The sequence below is a fragment of the Lissotriton vulgaris genome, chromosome 10 (genome assembly GCF_964263255.1).
Source record: "Lissotriton vulgaris chromosome 10, aLisVul1.2, whole genome shotgun sequence".
In the NCBI taxonomy this organism is placed as follows: domain Eukaryota; kingdom Metazoa; phylum Chordata; class Amphibia; order Caudata; family Salamandridae; genus Lissotriton; species Lissotriton vulgaris.
Window position 1 is genome coordinate 1,063,341,913 of NC_141698.1, and position 19,724 is coordinate 1,063,361,636.

Consider the following 19,724-nt stretch of genomic DNA (forward strand, 5'->3'; position numbering starts at 1 on the left):
CCCGGTTGAGTGCAACGGCGCGCAGTATGGGCTGGGTCGATGTGTGGCGGCATTTTCATCCCGCAGTACAGGCCTTCACGTATGTATCGGCGGTGCATGGGTCATTCTCGAGGCTTGATTACTTGTTTGTACCCGGGGCCTGCCTGAGCCGTGTTAGGGACGCCTCGATACTCCCCAGGGGCCTTTCGGATCATTCCCCTGTCCTGGCCACTCTGACCCTCCCCGTTAAACGGCAACCTTTTCGCTGGCGTATGTCCGCCTGGCAGTTGCAGCGGCCGGACTATGTGGCGCACCTACGGGAGGCGATCGACCACTTTTGGCGCGAGAACTTGGTGGGGGGAGCCGACGCTGTTGTAGTGTGGGAGGCGCTGAAGCCCACGATCCGGGGCATTGACATAACTTGGTGTGCGGCCGCTCGGCGGAAGCACCGGGAGGCCATTGTGGCTGCCGCGGCCCGCGTGGAGGAGTTGGAGCAGCGTGGTCGACTTGGAGGTGAGGAGGGCGTGGTGCGCCAGCTCCTGCAGGCCCAGCAGACTTACTCCTCGGTCCTCCATGAGGAGGCCCGGCAGGCGTGGCTCGCCACGCGCAGTAGGGTATATCAGTGGGGCGATAAGTCCTGCACCATGTTGCATAGACTTTGCCAGGCGACCTTCCAGCCCCTGGAGCTACCCGGTCTCACGGCGGGGGATGGCTCAGTCATGACCGACCCGGACCAATTGGCGGCCAGCTTTGCCCGCTACTACGAGGCACAATATGCCCCTCGCGATCCGCTAAGGGAGAGCGGGATTGCCCCGTACTTGGATGCTTTACTCCCGCAGGCAGTCCCGGAGGAGACTAGAACGGCCCTAGAGGTCCCACTTACGTCCGAGGAGCTAGGGGAGGCCCTTGGCCAACTGAACACTGGGAAGGCGCCCGGCCCTAGTGGCTACCCTGCCGAATTTTATAAAAAATTCCACGTCCAGCTGGGACCCCACTTTCGTAATGCGCTAGAGGCAGCGCGGTCTAGGGGCGAGCTGCCACCTGACTGGCGCCATGCTGAGATTGTGGTCTTTTTGAAGCCTGGTAGGGCGCCTGACCATCATGATTCATACAGGCCTATCTCCCTCCTCAACATCGAGGCCAAGATCTTGGCGAAAGCCCTGGCGAACCGCCTTCTGCCCCTTATAGCCGACCTGGTCCACCCCGACCAGGCCGGGTTCATGCCGCACAGAGCCACCCGACACAATATCCGGCGGGCGCAGGCAGCGATCGACGCCATGAGTGCTAGGGATGAACAGGCCGCACTTCTCCTTGCGGACATGGACCGGGCCTTTGATTCGGTGAGCTGGGCGTATCTCTTCACCTTATTGGCCCGCCTAAACCTCGGGCCGGTCTTTCTGTCCTATATCCGCCTCCTGTATACCAATGTCACGGCGTCGGTCCGGGTGGCAGGCGCGGTCTCAGGACGCTTCCCAATCGGCCGCGGTACGCGCCAGGGTTGCCCGTTGTCCCCATACCTATTTGCCCTGGCCATGGAGCCCCTGGCGGCGCGGGTGCGGCTAGATGCCCAGCTGCGTGGCTTTGTCTGGAACGATACTCTTACAGATAGAATTGCACTCTACGCGGACGATGTCCTCCTGTTCCTTACGGATCTGCGGCGCTCTGGCCCTCGAATCCTGGAGATCATGCGGGGGTTTGGCGAAGTCTCCGGGCTTACCCTTAACCTATCTAAGTCGACCCTGTGGGTTCTGCATGGCGGAGCGGTGGCCGACGATTGGGCTGCTGATCTACGAGTGGCGACGGACGGCCTGAAATACTTGGGTGTTTTCCTCTCGACTTCGCGGGCCGTGGCCTGGACGCGTAGTGTCCTACCGGTGTGGGAACGGGTCCAGACGGATGTCAAAACGTGGTCCAGGATGCCGCTTACGATCTTTGGGAGGTCGGCCATCTTTAAGATGGTGGCGCTGCCGAGACTGCTGTACCAACTCCAAAATTTCCCGCACCCTATCGGCATGGAGTGGTTTCGCCAGGTGAACTCTGTGCTGGGCCGCTTCCTGTGGGAGGGCGGAGCAGCCAGGGTGGCCCTCAAGACATGTTTTCTATCCACCTACTGTGGTGGCTTGGCCACGTCTGATCTCCTCTCCTACTACCAAGCATCGCATCTGCTTGTTCTTAACGATTGGTGGTATGGGGATAGGAGTGATCCGGCATATGCCCTGGAAAGGCATCTTATGGGTGACCATACGCTCCACACAGTTCTATACTCGGCGCGTATACGCCGTGGGTTGCCATCGGTGACAAGGGTGGTCTTTGCAGTGTGGCGGCAGTCCTTGCGCCGCATGGGCTGGTGGGGCAAGTTGACGGCGGAAACGCCGCTGTGGCACAACGGTCTGCTTCCAGAGCTGGCGACTCTGGCTGGGTTCGAGGGTTGGGAGACTATTGGGATTACTCAACTGGGTCACGTCGTGTCCGGCGCAACCCTCAAGTCCTTTGCAGACCTCCGAGTGGAATTCCAAATGCCTCAGTCCCAGTTTTTCCGTTACCTACAGCTGCGACATGCCCTCGCCCCAAGCATTGCCGGCCTTGACTCCCTTCCGGAGTTTAGCCCAATTGAGGCGAAAGTCTTTATGGGCGACCTGGGAGACAAGAAGGTTTCCAGGATCTACCAGACTCTGGTTATTCACTGCTCGTCTACTCTCAGCTCCCTCCGGGAAGCCTGGGAAGTGGACGTGGGCACCCTGGACGAGGACGACTGGAGAGAGGCCCTGGAGTCTCCCCGTGGCACCGCTATCGCGGTTCGGCTCCGTCTCATACAATTCAAGTATCTACATCGTGCCTATTACACACGTGAACGACTGTGGAGGGCTGGTTTGATTGAGTCATCGGAGTGCCTGCGATGTGGGGAAGTGCCTGGCACCTTGTTGCACACAGTATGGTCATGTGGTCGCCTGGCTGGCTTCTGGAGGGGTGTATGGAATTGCCTGGCTGAGGTCCTGGGCTGGGATCTTCCCCGTACCCACCGGCTGGGCCTGCTGCACGTCATGGACGGGGTTGGGGGCAACATCTATAAACGTCACCTATTGCTTCTGGGCCTGGTGGTGGCTAAGCGCGACTTGGCTCGGGCCTGGAAATCTGTGAGGGCCCCCCCCCTGTCGGCATGGAAGGCGGGACTGGACTATTTTATGGGTCTTGAGAAACCAATTTTTGAGGCGCGGGGCTGCCCGCGCAAGCACTTCAAGATCTGGAAGCGGTGGGCTGACTATCGTGGCCTATCCTTGGAACCCCCAGCGGAACCGGAGGAGGACATTTGATCGCAGCGCTGTCTCTGGCCCTAAAGGCACATCCCAGGTTGCTTCATGCCTGCTTCTCTTATATGAACCATCTCTGTGTTGCCTCTGTACATGTGTGGAAAGGGGGGGGGGATAGTGGGTACGGGTGGGGGTGTAGTTGGGGTTGGGATGGGTAGTTGGGATTTTAAAGCTGAGCTTCATTGATACTTGCTTAGTATTTCTTGTGTATGTGATCCATACATTGATCTTGATGTGGTGACCTTGGTGTGGGAAGGTGCCTCATGCTTGTCATTCTTTTGCTCAATAAACTTGGTTGTGAAAAAAAAAAAATAACAATGGCTTTTAATTTTTTTAAATAATTAATACTTAAATAATTTATTTAATTTGTAATGTCAATAGCTTAAACTTTTGTAAATAACTTTTGTGAAGATTATGTTCAGTGTTTTTTATTGTGACGAAAATCCAAGAACAGAAGTGAAATATTAACATCTTTTTGTAATTTGTAATAAAGCTTGAAAGCTTGAAAACAGCTTGAAACATTGAAAGAACATATTTGAACCAGTGATGCTGTGGTGGTGCGCTGAGTGATGCTGTGGTGGTGCGGAGTGATGCTGTGGTGATGCGGAGTGATGCTGTGGTGGTGCGGAGTGATGCTGTGGTGGCGCTGAGTGATGCTGTGGTGGCGCTGAGTGATGCTGTGGTGGCGCTGAGTGATGCAGGGGTAGCACTGAGTGATGCAGGGGTAGCACTGAGTGATGCAGGGGTGGCACTGAGTGATGCTGGGGTGGCACTGAGTGATGCTGGGGTGGCACTGAGTGATGCTGGGGTGGCGCTGAGTGATAATGTGGTAGCACTGAGTGATAATGTGGTGGTGCTGAGTGATGCTGGGGTAGCGCTGAGTGATGATGTGGTGATGCTGAGTGGTGCTGTGGTGGTGCGGGGTGATGCTGAGTGATGATGTGGTGATGGTGAGTGGTGCTGAGTGGTGCTGAGTGGTGATGGTGAGTGGTGGTGAGTGGTGGTGAGTGGTGCTGAGTGATACTGTGGTGGTGCTGAATGATGCTGTGGTGGTGCTGAGTGAGAGATGGGGAGAGGGAGAAAAGGAGAGCAGGGAGAGGGATAGGGTAAAGAGAGGGATAGGGTAAAGAGGGAGAGAGGAGAGGGGGAGAGAGGAGACCCTATGGGTATGTAGCGCGCTATACAAATCTCTTGACTTGACTTAAAGAGATAGAAATGGAGACAGGGAAAGGGAAGTGAGGGAAAGGGAGAGAGGGAAAGGGAGAGAGGGTAGAGGGAGAGAGGGGGAGGACGAGAGCGAAGGACGGAGGGGGGAGAGGGAGAGAGGAGAGCAGGCAGAGGGGGAGATGGGGAGAGGGAGAAAAAGGAGAGCAGGGGGGAGGTAAATAGAGGGAGAGAGGAGAGAGAGGGGAGAGAGGAAAGAGAGAGGGTGAGGGTGAGAGAGGAGAGAGGGAAGTGAGGGAAAGGAAGAGAGGTAGACGGAGAGAGGGAGAGTGAGAGAGGGAGAGGGAGAGTGAGAGAGTGAGGGGAGGGAGAGAGAGGACGAGAGGGAAGGAGGGAGAGGGAGTGGAGTGAGAGAGGGAGAGAGGTAAAGAAAAATAGAAAACTGGGAAGCCTTGCTTCAAAAAGAGGCATACCTTATGTTTTACTTATTTGTAACACAATACTGATATTGCCGAACACATTAAACATGTTAGGATGTTGTCAGAGCATGTGATTTCATAAGAGTTCCATCTATTAATTGGAGAACTTCAAATTGCCACCCTACATAAATCTAAATGAAACAAACGTATGTTCGACATGATATAGACTACCGAGTTAAGGTCTGCATTGGTCACACAGACAGGCAGTTAGGTGTCAATCGAAGAGAGGGCGCTACTGCACGCTTAAACAAAAGACTAATCTTAATATTGCCACATAAATCTGCAGCCGCATGTGACTTTATTGCACCAGCTAACCCGTAAAAATCACACGTTGATTTACTAATACATGTACACATCTCTGTAAAACGTAATAACCCTATGTAAAACATGTTAGCCAAACTACTAACTTTAGTGAAACATATAATTCAGTGGATCTATAGAAGCATAACATGCACACCTGAAAGCAGAAGAAATCGTCAAGCAGCAATGTTGGCAATGCTAGAGAAATATGTATATGCAAGTCATCGCTCTGCTCTATTCTAAAATCTAAAGACCTAACTGTGTACAATATTTGGTCGAAGACGTTACTATAGGAGCAATGTGCCCGAGAAAGCATACATTTCCTCTTAGCTGCACAGCATTTGTAAGTAGTTGGCTCAAAGGATGGTAAAAGAGAAGCTACGCTTCCTAAGAAGTATTGCGTTTTAACCAGAACAAAAGTTTGCTATTACTGAATAGGCGCAATTACAGATATTAACACGTTTGCCTCCTCTTCATGGTTTGAATGTGATTGCGACATACTGTTACTCAGTCTTTTAATGTTACTCTTAATTGCACTGAAATTATTACAATGTTACACACGAGCAAATCGAAAGTTTGGTAGCTATGTGTAAACAGCAACAGAATTAGCATGGGCAGAGTATATGGCTGTACGAAGGGTCACTACCTGCCGTAATCAGTACATTTTAACACACTGCACTTTTGTTGCGCAGCGAATCTGACTGCATGCAAGTGTAATGCATGTAAAAGATGAATATGATCACAGCTAAGCTGCATAGGAATGCTAAGCTACGATAACAATTAACATGACAGGAAATGCAAGCGGAGTATAGAAATATGTGATGGCATTTTAAAAAAATATTAAAAGTGATTTTTCAAGATGTTGAATTTTAAATTAATGCTAGCATTGAAGTTTAGGTAATGCTTTGATCTCGGACCTGGAGACCTAGGTTCCAGTCTCAGTAAGGGCACTAAACAAAATGAACATCCTGTGCATATGCTCAAATTACGTAGTCTGTGCCTAACAAAAATGAATGCGTGTCCTCATGTAACGTAACTGATGGTATATAAAGCGCTCTGATATCAGATTGGTTCAGGTGTAATTCGCACTATATATAAAACTCTAAAAACAATTGTTATTAATTGTTCATTTGCATGCGGCACTATGCATTCAAAAGCAATGCATGAAAGCACGCTCATGTTACTTACTACACAATATGTACTTAGTGAGTTTAGAACAATGTAAACAAGTTAGATAAGGAGACACGGCCTGGTGGCCGTGAAACTGAAAGCACGGCCGGCCGGCCGTGAAAGCCTTTGATGCAGCAGGGGGTGGAGCGGGAAGAGCTGCTGGCGGCACAAGTTAAATAAGGAGACACGGCCTGGCGGCCGGGAAACTGAAAGCACGGCCGGCCGGCCGTGAAAGCCTTTGATGCAGCAGGGGGTGGAGCGGGAAGAGCTGCTGGCGGCTCCAGACTGGGCAACAGATGGCTGGCCATTTGATGCTGTGCACGCGCATTTTAACTCATTGCGCTTGCGCATTGAGCTAAAAGCGCACATGCACAGCACCAAATCGCCAGTTTAGTTAAACTCAGTTTAAGCCCCTATAGTCTGGCAAGCTCAATGCGCATGTGCATTGGCAGGCGAGACCTAAAAACAAGAGAGTCCAGGTGGTAATCTTTTGGAAAGCTTTTGCTGTAGGGCACAAACATCGCGATGTAATGTCGGGGATGTGACATGCAATACAATTAAAAGGCCGGATTAGCGGCACAACAACGTGCGATGTTAAAAATGACGGTATGATGTCCGTTGCGATGTAACAGCCGCGAGGTACATGCACGCGAAAACTATGTCCGCGAGATTTCGTCATAAAACCATCCTCAACCTTCAGAGCACCTTCAAAGATCAGTATGTAGGCATAACTGCACAGTTAGACTTGGCTTTTGACCATTTTCTGAGCTTTTCAGAAAATTGTTCCAAACTACTGACCTGTATGACTTCATCATAGTTTACAAAATATCATCTTCTTTATGAACAGAGGGGTCCAAGCAACTAGATAATAAATCACTCAATTTCATCCATCAAATAAAACGGAAAAAAGTGAAATTATGAGTGACATTTTAACGACTACGAGTAACACTTTCTTAGTTGCAAAATCAAGCAACGAAATCAAGCAATGAAAATGAACTCTTTAATGTTGCTGGAGAGTCTATTGCTTAGTATTTACATTTAAGTAACATTGCTTGCAGGCATAAGTTTCTCTATGGATCTTAGATAGTGAATACATAAAAGTATACGGCCTGATTATAACACACCCATTAAATTGCGATCCCCTTCAAACACCTGTTTGCCCAGAGACCGAGCTTGTAAGTGTTGTGATGCCTATCACACTCGGTAATTACCCTTTGTTCGATTTCAGCGAAGCAACCCTGCGGGAATCTGGCCAGAGGAAAAGGCATGGTATGTACAGGACAGGCACATTTTTGTGCATTAAGGAATGCAATTAACATGTTATTGCCCCACAAAATCAGAATTGCCAACAAGTATCAAGTAGATTTTATTCTAAGTTTGAAACTATTAAAAAAACAGTCTAACAGAGTCTGCGTTTGTCATGAATGAAGAGCATTGAACCTTGGCTTACTGCTCTTCTTCTCCCCACGTCTCGCCCTCTAGCTTTGCCTCTACCCCTTTTATTCCTCCTCCCAGGCGTCCCTCCTCTTCCTCTCACTTTTATCCTTCTATACACCGTTCACTCTTTCTCAAGTCCTCTTAAGTTCTCTTCTCCTCTCCTCTTTACCTTCTGGCTCCCATTCCCTCTGCATCTTTCGCTCCCTCCCTCCCTATCTTTCACTTATTGATTATCGCCTCTCTCGCGCATTCACTTCCCGCACTTCTCCTTTGTCTTCCCATCTCTTCTATCTTTGTCTCTCGTTTATATTCCATCTCCCCACCTCTCCCCCTCTTCTCTTCCCTCCTGTTTGCTCTTCTCTACCACTTCAGCTCTCAAGCTCTCCCTCCCCCTCCCTACCTCCGCTCGGGGAACCTTTTCCTCATTCTCCTCGCATCTCTGTTCTCCTGTCCCACCACGCTCTACATCTTGTACTCTTTCTCCCTTCTTCTCATATCTCTTCTGCTCCTCTTTTCCCTATCTCAACCTCGTTCTGCCCCCCTCAAGGCCTCTCCCTTCCCTCCCCTCTTTAGCCTTGACCTCCTTTCGCACACCTAATTCTTCTATCCCATCTCTCTTTTGCCATCTCTATCTTCCTTTCCACCCTCTCCAACTCACAACTTCTATTTCTTTCCAATCTTTTTCTTTCTAGCTCCTTCACATCTCACCATTTTCTCGCCTTCTTGTCTCTTCACCTTTTCCCCTCCTCCAATCTCTCTTCCCCTGGCCTCTACACTCAAAAAAATCTTCCGCTGGATCCCCACCGAAACAAGAAAGGCAGTCACCCACGCACTGGTCACTAGCTGACTGGATTATGGAAATACCCTTTACGCCGGGACCACATTCAAACTACAGAAAAAACTCCAACGCATCCAAAACGCCTCAGCCAGACTCATACTGGACATTCCCCGTCAAGCTCACATTTCCGGTCACCTGAAGGATCTCCACTGGCTCCCCGTCAACAAGAGAATACAGTTCCGTCTCCTCACCCACGCACACAAGGCCCTCTACGACCTAGGACCCGAATGCCTCAACACACGACTGTCCTTCTACACACCCACCCGCCAACTACGATCATCCAATCAAGCCCTCGCCGCAATTCCGCGAATGCACAGATCCACCATGGGAGGAAGATCTTTCTACTTAGCGGCCAAAACCTGGAATTCTCTCCCCACTCACCTCCGACTTGCACAGAACCACCCTCCCTCAAGCGCCTTGAGACCCTCTGGGTGAGTAGTGCGCTATACAAATTCCTGAACTTGAACTACACCCTCCTGCCCTCCACGTTTGCGTCCTCTCATTCTTTCTTCCTCTCCCTCCCTACCCCCTCCAATCCTGGTTTGCACGTCTCATTCGCAGCTCCTTCAACTCTTACTTTTCAGCCCCCACCCCCTCCATGCTTCACATCTATCCGTCCCTCACCGTTTTTTCTTCATTTAAATGCCCACAGTTGCCTCTGGTCCCTGGGTTTTGTCAGTTGTCTGTCACATCAGCCATCCCTCCTTCGCCTGCTCCCCCACAGGATGCTCAGGCTGTCCGAAATCTCTCTTTTCCGGCATCAACCAGAGAGTCACCTAAGAGTGAAGCTGCCCCCTGTTCCCCACAAGGGCAACATGCAGGAGTAGACACGTGGGGGCCGCATTCCAGCAGGTTGGGCGAGTTCTGCTAAAAAGAGAATTCCCCCAGCTCCTGAAAAATAAGAAAGACATATGTGCTACCGAAGCATGTACTTCTCAGCCACTAGAGCAGAGCTGACAGCTGTACTGTCAACACAGACTTAAAAGGGGCCTCCTTCCATGAGCTGACCAACCGTCCAAATTTCGTGGGCAGTTTTGTAAAAATCGTGGCATTTTTACAAAACTGCTGATTTCTGGATTTTTTTGCAAATTGCGAAATCCTGGAGGGTCTGACTGTATACCACACAGAGTGGTTATAACGGCCCAACAGACATGCAGTTTTTACCGACAGCAGTCCCAAGCTGGCAGAAGAAAACATTTTCTTACCAAGGTGTTACAGCAGTTTGGATTCCTTATCGGGTGGCACGTTAGGGAATGTGCCTTTGGAAGTAGAGGCTTGGACCACCAAGCTCTCTGGGGTGGGGTGTTGGGATAGAAAAATGTGGTCACCCAGGGCCGGGCTGTGGTGTCGGGCAATCATCCTTTCCACAGGAGCCCCTGTGTTGGGCCTGGACAAGGTGCCCAAAAGGATGTCTGTGAGGGCTTCATTAAACGGCAGCAGGGGCTCCGAAGAGCTCGCTGCCGGTTGAAGGACCTCTGTCAGGAGGTTAGTGCTGACTGCCACCGTAGGTAGCGCGAGGTGGAGAGCCTTGGCAGCCCTACGCAACACCACTGCGTATGACGTTACCTCCTTTGTAGCCATGGTAGGAGGAGAAACATGCCAAGGTCTGAGGAGGTATCCAGACCACTGGTTTCCCCTAGTTCCTCTCTACAGTCCGGGTCATAAGTCAACTGGTCGGTCAAAGGGTCTCCAGGCCCCTCCCAGTCCTCCTCACCCTCCTCTTACTGCCAATCTGTTCTCAAAGAGCCAGGGTAGAACATCGGCGTCAGCTCATAGAAACTCTGAAGCTGGGCAGGAGTTGCACGGGTCCCGGAAAGGGAGGGAAGGGACAGAGCCGCGGAAGGGGCACCACCCGCATCCCTCGTCGCGTCTGCCGATGGACTGGGGGGAAGTCCAAGAGCGACGATGCTTCTTCGACTTCTTGTGCTCCAACTTACCCGACCCCGAATGCGAAGAGTTAGAAGACGAATGGTGATGGCTCTGCGACCGGTCCCTCGACCTCCTACGGGACCTCGAGCGACGCGAAGCTGACCGCCGGGCCTCGAGTAGTTTTCTGGATCGCTCTCGCAAAGACTTTGGGCCATGGTCTTGCAGTTGGAGCACAACTTGGGGTTGTGGTCGCACTTCAGGCAATAGAGGCACAGGCGGTGCAGGTCTGTCACCGACATTAATTGGTGACATAGGCACACAAGGTGCGGGTCTGTCACCGACATCAGTCGGTGACAGGGACCGCAGGCCTTGAATTCAGGCATTCATCATGCACCCGGAGACGATGGACTCAAAAGAAGAATTTAAAAAAAGTAGAGAAAAAAATCAGTCAAAAAGTGACTGTAGGTACTACTTTCTGCGGATTTGTGCTTACTGGCGCGGAAAAAGAAAGAACTGAAGTCATCGCGTGACGGCGGCGTCTATGTAGCTACCACACCGTCATTCCAGCGGCCATGAAGATGAACGCGGAGTCGACCGACGCCATCTTCCGACGCGTGGGGGTACTGCTGATGAAAAACTTTCCAGATCCAGTCTGACGCCTGGGGGTAATTCTAAGGTAAGGAATCTAGAACTAACTGTTTCTTTCAGATGTTTACTTCATATCAATAGACTGTTCAACCACTAAAGGTTTTAGAGAACTTGGGTTCTCCTTCCATAACTAAAGATTCCCCCATGAGTTCCAGACAAACAAGAAATACATCACCAGCGCAAGACTTACTAGGCAGGGACGGGGAACATGGTGTCGGGTTAGCTTGCCTGCGAGCTCCGTCGTGTACTCTCCACTCTCCGGATGTAGTTGTACTCATTAACCTTCCCTGGGCCTCATGCACCCATTTTGCCCTGCCTCCGCACCGGTCTTCACATTTGCTGTCCAGCTCTTATGCACCCGCGGCCCGGGACTCCTTACCTGCGGGCTCCGGCGGTGGCTCGTGGGCTCGCCTTAGTGTCTTGCGGTATTGCCTCGGCACTCCATCATGTCTTTGCTCTCTTGGCCCCCCAGTCCCCGGGGCTCAGAGGTGCGGTGGTGCTGGCCAGAGGACGTGGCTTGGCTCGCGGACCTCCGAGCGGGGGTGTTTGCTTGCTGCATTTGACGGCGTTTGCCTGGACAGGTGTTAGTCCCTGCCGGCTGTCCTGTTTTCAAAGGTTCACCACAGGAGGCTCTAAAGGGCCTGATTTCAGGGAAACATCGACACTGCATTTTTGCAGTGGCCCCCCTAAGATCTCATCAGTTTATTCAGTTTTTTCTTCACTATCAGCTCTCTCTCTGCCCATGAGCTTCAGAAGGACTAAGCTCTTGGATAGCAGGCAACCAAGCACTGTTCTTCTTGACAAACAAGCTCCATGAAGAAGAGGAAAAGGGAAACTGAAATCTGCAAACCCAGATCCTGAGCAGAATGAGCAAGTAAGCAGGGGGATTCATTTGATGTGAATGATTGCTCGGAATCTGCTAACTGTACTACCCTTGCTTCTCAAACAGAGGGTCCAGCTGGTGAAAAGGGAGTAGTAGATACGGCTATTTTGAGTGAAGTTGCTAAACAGGGTGATTTGGAGTAGAATAACAAGGTTTTAGGTAAAAGACAGGCATTAGCTGATTACCTTGACAGTATAATAAGAAAAAGATAGGAGGCTACTAATTAGTTAATTATCAATACGGAGAAGGATGAGGGAAGCTCCAGGCCTGGAACTCCCGCACTAATCAAACTAGGAATATAATCAAGGAAATTGCAGATGCTGAATCAGGGGACGTCTGGACAGAGAATTCCAAAATAGAATTAGCATTTGAGTCCTTCTTTCAAAACCAATATACAGAGGATCAGGTAGTTTCTGACACCAAGATAAAAGATTATACTGATAGGATAACAATACCATCGCAGGTGGATGATCAAGTTTTATGGCTTAATAAAAATATTGAGGTAATCAAAGGAGGGACGAGGAAAACGTGTCCATTTATTTCCCCAAGTAGTATCAGAGTTAATCAAGTGAAAAAATGGACACTTGTAACAAGTCCAGACCATTGGTTGGAAAAACTATGGTACCCTCAAAAGACCCAATGTGAATAGGTTTTGCGGTATATATCGTTCCTCCGCCCCTACATTGTGGTTCGTTGGCAGTTATCATTGGGTACCATAGATAGTGTGGGTGCCTGCCTCAACCAGAGGCTCCTCTGGCCTGGGTTGCAGTGGCCAGAGAAAAAAAAATTTTGTGCAAAGAAAAATCAAAAATAAGGCTGTTAAAAATAAGATCAGCACCTAGTGAAATTTAATGAAATGGTGAAGATCTTATAATAAAACCAATGGGTACTTGGCCTGGATCAAAGGAGTCTACGGGGCTTTCGTCAGGACGCGTGTCTGGGATCCTGCACCGCTTGTGCTGACTCTGCCTCCGGGGGCAGAGTCAGCACAAGCGGTGCAGGATCCCAGACACGCGGCTCTGAACCTCCCCGATGAAAGCTGCAATCTCCACATTAGGGGGCTCTTAATACCCGAGTGGTTCAAAAAATTTGACCCTCATTTCCATTGAACTCCACATAAACACGTGTGAGTAGAACATTTATGTTTGTCTGTCCCTTTCCGTCCTGACGAAAGCCCCGTAGACTCCTTTGAGCCAAAAGGGGGCTGAAACATGTCGACACCTTTGTATAATTGTACTTTTGGATCCCATAATTAGATCCAGGCCAAGTACCCATTGGTTTTATTATAAGATCTTCACCATTTCATTAAATTTCACTAGGTGCTGATCTTATTTTTAACAGCCTTATTTTTGATTTTTCTTTGCACAAAATTTTTTTTTCTCTGGCCACTGCAACCCAGACCAGAGGAGCCTCTGGTTGAGGCAGGCACCCACACTATCTATGGTACCCAATGATAACTGCCAACGAACCACAATGTAGGGGCGGAGGAACGATATATACCGCAAAACCTATTCACATTGGGTCTTTTGAGGGTACCATAGTTTTTCCAACCAATGGTCTGGACTTGTTACAAGTGTCCATTTTTTCACTTGATTAACTTTAATAAAAATATTGCCTTAGAAGAAATAGAGGCCACCATGAAACGCCTAAAAAGAGGTAGCGCTGCAGTGTTAGATGGTATCCCTAACAAGCTTTATATTTCGCTTGCTGAGGAAATCGCCCAGGTTTTGGCAAGACTGTTTGACAGTATCTTTTCTGATGGTCTCCCAATTCCTAAGTCATGGGATGAGGCTGCTATCATCTTAATTTTGAAGCCCAGTAAAGACCCTAAAAAATGTGCGTCTTATATGCCCATCTCCTTGCTGAATTTCGACTATAAAATCTGCAGGCACATTTTTGTATGGAGATTAAATCATGTAATGGGTTCCATGATCCAGGTTGAGAAGGGGTTTATTCGGGGTCGCCAACTTCATGATCTAACTCACGAGCTGATAAGCGCAATTGATATTCCCTCATTAGAAAAACAACCTCTTACCTTCTTTGCGTTTGATGCGGCCAAAGCCTTTGATTGGGTGAACTGGCCTTTTCTTCACATCTATGGGCTAGAGAGGATAATTTGCCAGGGCCATTAGTAACATCTATTAAACTCCCACAGTGAGGATAGTGGTTAATGGGAATTTAACCAGCTCAATCAAGTTGGAACGAGGAACTAGACCAGGTTGCCCTTCTCCCCGCTACTTTTTTACCGGTAAATCGAACCCTTGGCATGAAGTATTAGGGCCAGACAGATCTTCGCTCCATTTGAATGGAATGGGTGGGTGAAAAAACTAGCCCGTTATGCGGATGATTTGATGATTTTTACGAGGGAGGGTCCCAGCATCTTGCAGAGACTGGAGCAACTGCTGATGGAGTTTGGAGGGTTTCAAGCTACTTAATCAATCCCAAAAAAACTGAAATTATGTCCTGGATTCCATAAAATGTCACACAGGTCAAACAACAAATTAGATACCTAGCTGTACAGATAACACATGACATCACCAGGTTAGCTCAGGTACCCTTGAATTAAAAAAAAAAGAGACAGGAACACTATTAAGATCCTGGAGTAGCCGTCCAGTTTCCATCTTGGGCCGTTCCAATTTGGTTAAAATGTCAATCTTGCCAAAGTTTACTTTTATTTTTATTGCAATTCCTTTATCGTTTAACCACAAGACTTTAAAAGCCCTACAGAGTGACATATCTAGCTTTCTCTAGTCTAATAAGGGGGCGAGGATCTCTTGGAGGAAATTGCTAAGCAGTAAGTTGGATGGGGGTATAGCAAGCTCCGATTTTTGTTTCTACTGCTGGGCCTTTTAACTAAAACATGTAAGATCTCTTCTATTTGAATCTTCTTGTTTTCCTCCCTTCTTTCAGGCCATGTCCAGAAAGATTCCATTGGATGGAGATGGGTTTCTTTACAAGTTTGGCCATCTTAAATGTTTAAAAAAAGGTAAACTGAAGGTAATGAGATCAGCCGGTGAGCTCTGGTACCAGGTTAGGAATATTCTTAAGATTCTATACTACAGTGCTGGTGCCCCTATCTGAAATATTCTGGGCACACCAGCATGTCTTAAGGACAGTGTGTCGGTGCCATTACTGGAAGAAGGCATTAAATAATGGGGGTCAACTTTTCCAAAACAATAAACTATTCTCTTGGGACTCCCTAAATAATATCTCGAACCGGAGGTTATCCAGATTCAAATTCTACCAACTATCTAGCTGGGCTGCTAAACTGGGTAAGGATAGAGATAGGGATGGAGATGAGGAACATGAAATAACTTCTTGGGTCCGCTCCATCAAGTTTCCAAATGATACTGGCTGCTAGTGAAAGGGGAGCCCCCGCCAACGCTAATGGAGGAGCCCTGGAGAAGAAACCTGCCCTCGACCGGCATAGCATCTTTATGGCAGGTTTTGATGCACACTTTATGGAGTGTTGTCAAAGCTGCTTCCCTTAGAAGAAATCATTTGTTTACACTCCACAGGACCTACTGGACCCCTAAGAGATTGGCAAAGCTGGGAGGTGAAAGCATGAAGGCTTGTTTGAAGTGTGGTCTGGGAAATGTGGACGATCTGCACATTATCAATAGGGTTCTCGGATTCAGGGCTTCTGGTACCACGTTGGTAAGACCTTGTCAGAGAAATTAAGGTAAGCCCGGTCTTGTTTATTTTTGGAGTTCTGCTAGAGGAGAGTACTAGTTTTAAGCTTTCTAGACTCCAAGCCTTGGTGTTATTTATCTTAATTCTTCTGGCAAGGAGAGACATTTGCTTAAAATTGGTTTCGCCTCAGCCCACAGTATTTCTGGATTGGGTTGCCTCAGTTAAAAGGGTTTATAAGTTGGATCATCTTTGTTTTTCGGGAAAAAGAGCCAGATTTTGGGTGGCCTGGGAGGAATGGGTTATCAAGTTTGACAATGCATCATCTTAATAAAGTCCAATGGTTATTAAATAAGCAAGATTATGGGAAGAAGGCTGAATTTGGGTAAGTGGACATGTTCCTTATCCTCTTCTACTAAATAGCCTTGCGGTTGGCCATTCTAGGAATCCTGGAGGTGGCAAAGTTAGACGAGTCTGTGACCTCCCTCTGAGGGAACCGGGAAAGAGCCCATATCCGTTTAAAGACAATCTGCTTATTTATGAATGAGGACTAATTAAAAAAAAAAAAGACTTACTAAGCAGTTAGGCATTCCTTCAGTGCTGCATTCTCCTCTCTGCATTTCACCACCATCAGAAAGCCGGTCTCTGAGCAGCATTGTGTGAAGGCTGGAAGAGAAAATGAAGGAGATGATGAACCGTTTTGGCGACAGATGAGCATTTTCATATAATATCTGAATACATGAGTTACTTTTAAATACATCACACGAGGAAAAGGATGGTCACAAGTGGTTTATAAGTAACTCAAATGACTGCTTTTTTGGAGTGGTTTACAGCTAGATTCATGAAGCATTTTTGCGGGCGCAAACGGTGCGAATTGCTGAATTCAGCCGTTTGCGCCCGCAAAAATGGAATTTGGAATTCATCAATGGGTCATGAACTCGCAATTTGAAAAATCGCAAAAAATTTCGATTTTTCAAATTGCGATTGCATTTAAAGAATCTCAATTTGAGATTCCTTAAATGCTATTCATGAACCATTAAAAAATTGCGATTTCGCTATTTTTTTCCGCTATTTACCGCGAAGTCTGACTTCGTAGTAAATAGCGAAAACTGAGTAAAATGCACTTTTGTGCATTTTTCTCAGTTATATGTTACACACACACATGTCCTTTGGACATGTGTGTGCGCAACATAAGTCTAAATTTACATTTCAGGGGTGCTACAGTGTGTCCTTTGGACACCCCTGGCACCCTTGAAATCGCATCCTTATTTGCAATTAGCAAATTGCTAATCGCAAATAAGGAATGTGTAGGAATCGTAATTTAATTAGCGATTCCTACATGAATCCCGTTTTGCAAGTCCTTAATAGCGATTCCTTAATAATCGCTATTAAGGACTCGCAAAACAGGACAATGATGAATCCAGCAGTTAGTTTGTTTTTTCAACGGCTAAGCCTAGGAGGCTGCACAAGCAGGTTTTTCTGGATAGTTTGCCTTCTGAAATTGGACTTTGGGTCAATCATGAGATAAACATGTTTTAGTTTTAAAATATGGTAAACATTTGTTTAGTGTGAAAAGGTTAGTATAGTCGCATGCTTATCTTTAAAAAATCTGCTAAACCATTGCCTATCCTTTTATCAGAATATTACATGGTTACCATTTACTCAGAGTGTGAGAGAGAACACATACTTGGTAAACAAGTAATATGCTAAAAAAGGCAATGGTTGAGCTTGGAGATTTGCTCCTGAAAATCTAAACTAACAATGGGCCCTGATTAAGGGGTTACTTATTAAACAATGGTTTGCATTTATTGGAGTTTACATCTCTGCTTGTCCTGCAGTGTTGTTGCCTCTTGTCTAGAGGGTCTTAAAGCTGACTTCGGACAGCTGAGGGCATTAAAGAAGAAATCAAAGCAAATTAAATCAACGGTAGTGGTGATTTCTGGTACGCTTCCAAATGGTACTGAGTTAATCACCACAAATATGGTATTGTTTACTGTAGTGACCCTAGGGGCCCACATGTATCAAAATAGTGGTTGAAAACTGCAATGAGATTTTTTGCGACCAATATCTAATTCTGCAAACTGAACTAAGTACTAACACATCGGTTTGCATAATAATGAATTGTAGGGGTCGCAGGACGACCTACTTAATGAATATTAATTAGGCAGGCCGCAATTTGGGACCCTCTACTATTGGCTACAATTACAGATAACGTGGCCTGCAAGATACATTAAACCACCATCCACATGACTGCATTTCAAAATTGTAAACTTGATTGTAAAAGCAGCCCGATTTCCTTACTGGAAATGTGGCTCATTTAAGAAGAAAACAAAAGTTTTCAATTCTGAAAAACTTCAGTGACATTTGGCAGTGGTCCCCAGAATCACTGCCTACTGCCTCTAAAGATGACATTCTGATTTCAAAAGGGGAAGGGAACCAAAGGGGTCTTTCTCCTCTGTGAATTAGTTACCACCCCAACTTCAGAGTCAGTAAGTGTATAAACTATTGATACATATGATACTAATTCGCAATTTGGAATGAATTTCCAAAACACGCTCCTGTCATACATATCGATTACAATTTCAAACCCATTTATGTAGTCAGTATAATCTAAAAAATCCCTTAGTACATATCGCCAAAGTGATGAATGTCTCTCTAATTTGGACATGTGTGTTAAGCTACCAATGTAACTTGGGGCACGTCTATATTGGTAAAGAGATTTCACTAGCATCTTCTCCGAATTTTTCAAATGCTGGCGCACAGTAAATGTAAATGTAAGGTGTTTTGTAGCGCGCTCAATTACTACCGGAGTATCCTGGCGCGAATGACCGCTGGGGAACCCGTCCTGGCTTTCCCTGTGAGATGGTCCCATGCTGGGTATCTCCAAGGTGAAGCCAGGCATCCCCGGCGTCTGTGGGGGGCCGTTGTAGAGATGAGGCAAGCTTAATGCCCAGAGTTACCGAGTGTGATCACTGCCCAAAGTGGGCACCGAGGCGAGAATTATCAGTCCGCTGACCCTGGTCCTCGACCCTGCCGCGTCGGGAATCGAACCCTGGTCCCGGGCCGTTCTCAGCCTCCGGGTCTGCCGCCTCTAACCAGTGAGCCACACCTCTCTACTTACAGTAGTACAACCCCCGTATTACGGTCCCACCTCTCAGAAGCCATTAGCCAAGGGCTTCAATATTGCTAGTTTCCATCATCGTCGTTCTAATGTGCTCATAGACATCCACCTGCTGCCTCTTGAATTAGATGCCTACACGGAGAGTGTTACCCTTATACTGGCTCTTACAGATTTCACCCTCATTTGTGAGGCAAAGTTAATCGACAAAGTGGAGAGACTGCGGTAACCCTCGTATGGCTAACCCAGTATGTTTCATTTGATAATGGCAAGTTAATTTGGTCTACAGCAGGTCTACAACAGCACTATTATTAATAGATGGCACAAGGATCAAGGTGGCCATGTACATTTTCTCCTGCCTGTTCTCATGCCTGAGTGCAGGACCTCAGATGCCGTATAAGAGCCGCAGCCAGGACAGGGGCAACAAACTAACAGGGGTTCCTTTAGACCAGTGATACTCAAAGTATAGCCCAGGAGCCACATCTGACTTTTTTACATGTGGCCCACGTGGCCCACGTGACCTTTCCATGCAGCCCACTGGTGACACAGCAGCACTGGGCTGCTGTTTACTCGACTGCAGTAAGATTAAAAAGATATTAAAGAAACAGGCAAGCATGTATTTAAAGGTTAATTGAAGTTAGAGAAAGGAGCGACCTTTGACCCTGTCCTCAGGTAGGTCGCCCCCCCAGCCGCCACAAGGTCCTCCTGTGACTCTTCCCCCGCTGTCTCCTATGCCCCTGCCACGTGAGTTCCCCTGCTGCTCACTGGTTTTTTACTTGTGTTACTGTATTTTGTTTTTGCATTCTGTGATTCCTTGATTGTTCCTTGTACCCCCTTTGCCTTCTGTGCCCACTTGTGCCCCTGTGCCCAGTCCCCCGCTCCCCTCTGTGCCCTTTCCCCG

General features: G+C 47.9%; 1 protein-coding gene across 3 annotated transcripts in view; it reads right to left on the reverse strand.

The window, feature by feature from the left end:
* Nucleotides 1-19,724, reverse strand: part of CMC1 (C-X9-C motif containing 1) — a 317,771-nt gene that overhangs the window by 33,136 nt on the left and 264,911 nt on the right. For all 3 annotated transcript variants that reach the window (XM_086942117.1, XM_086942119.1, XM_086942118.1), the window contains one exon: nucleotides 16,281-16,371. In XM_086942117.1, coding sequence (XP_086798243.1) covers nucleotides 16,281-16,371 — 91 coding nt within the window. The remainder of the gene's footprint in view (nucleotides 1-16,280; nucleotides 16,372-19,724) is intronic.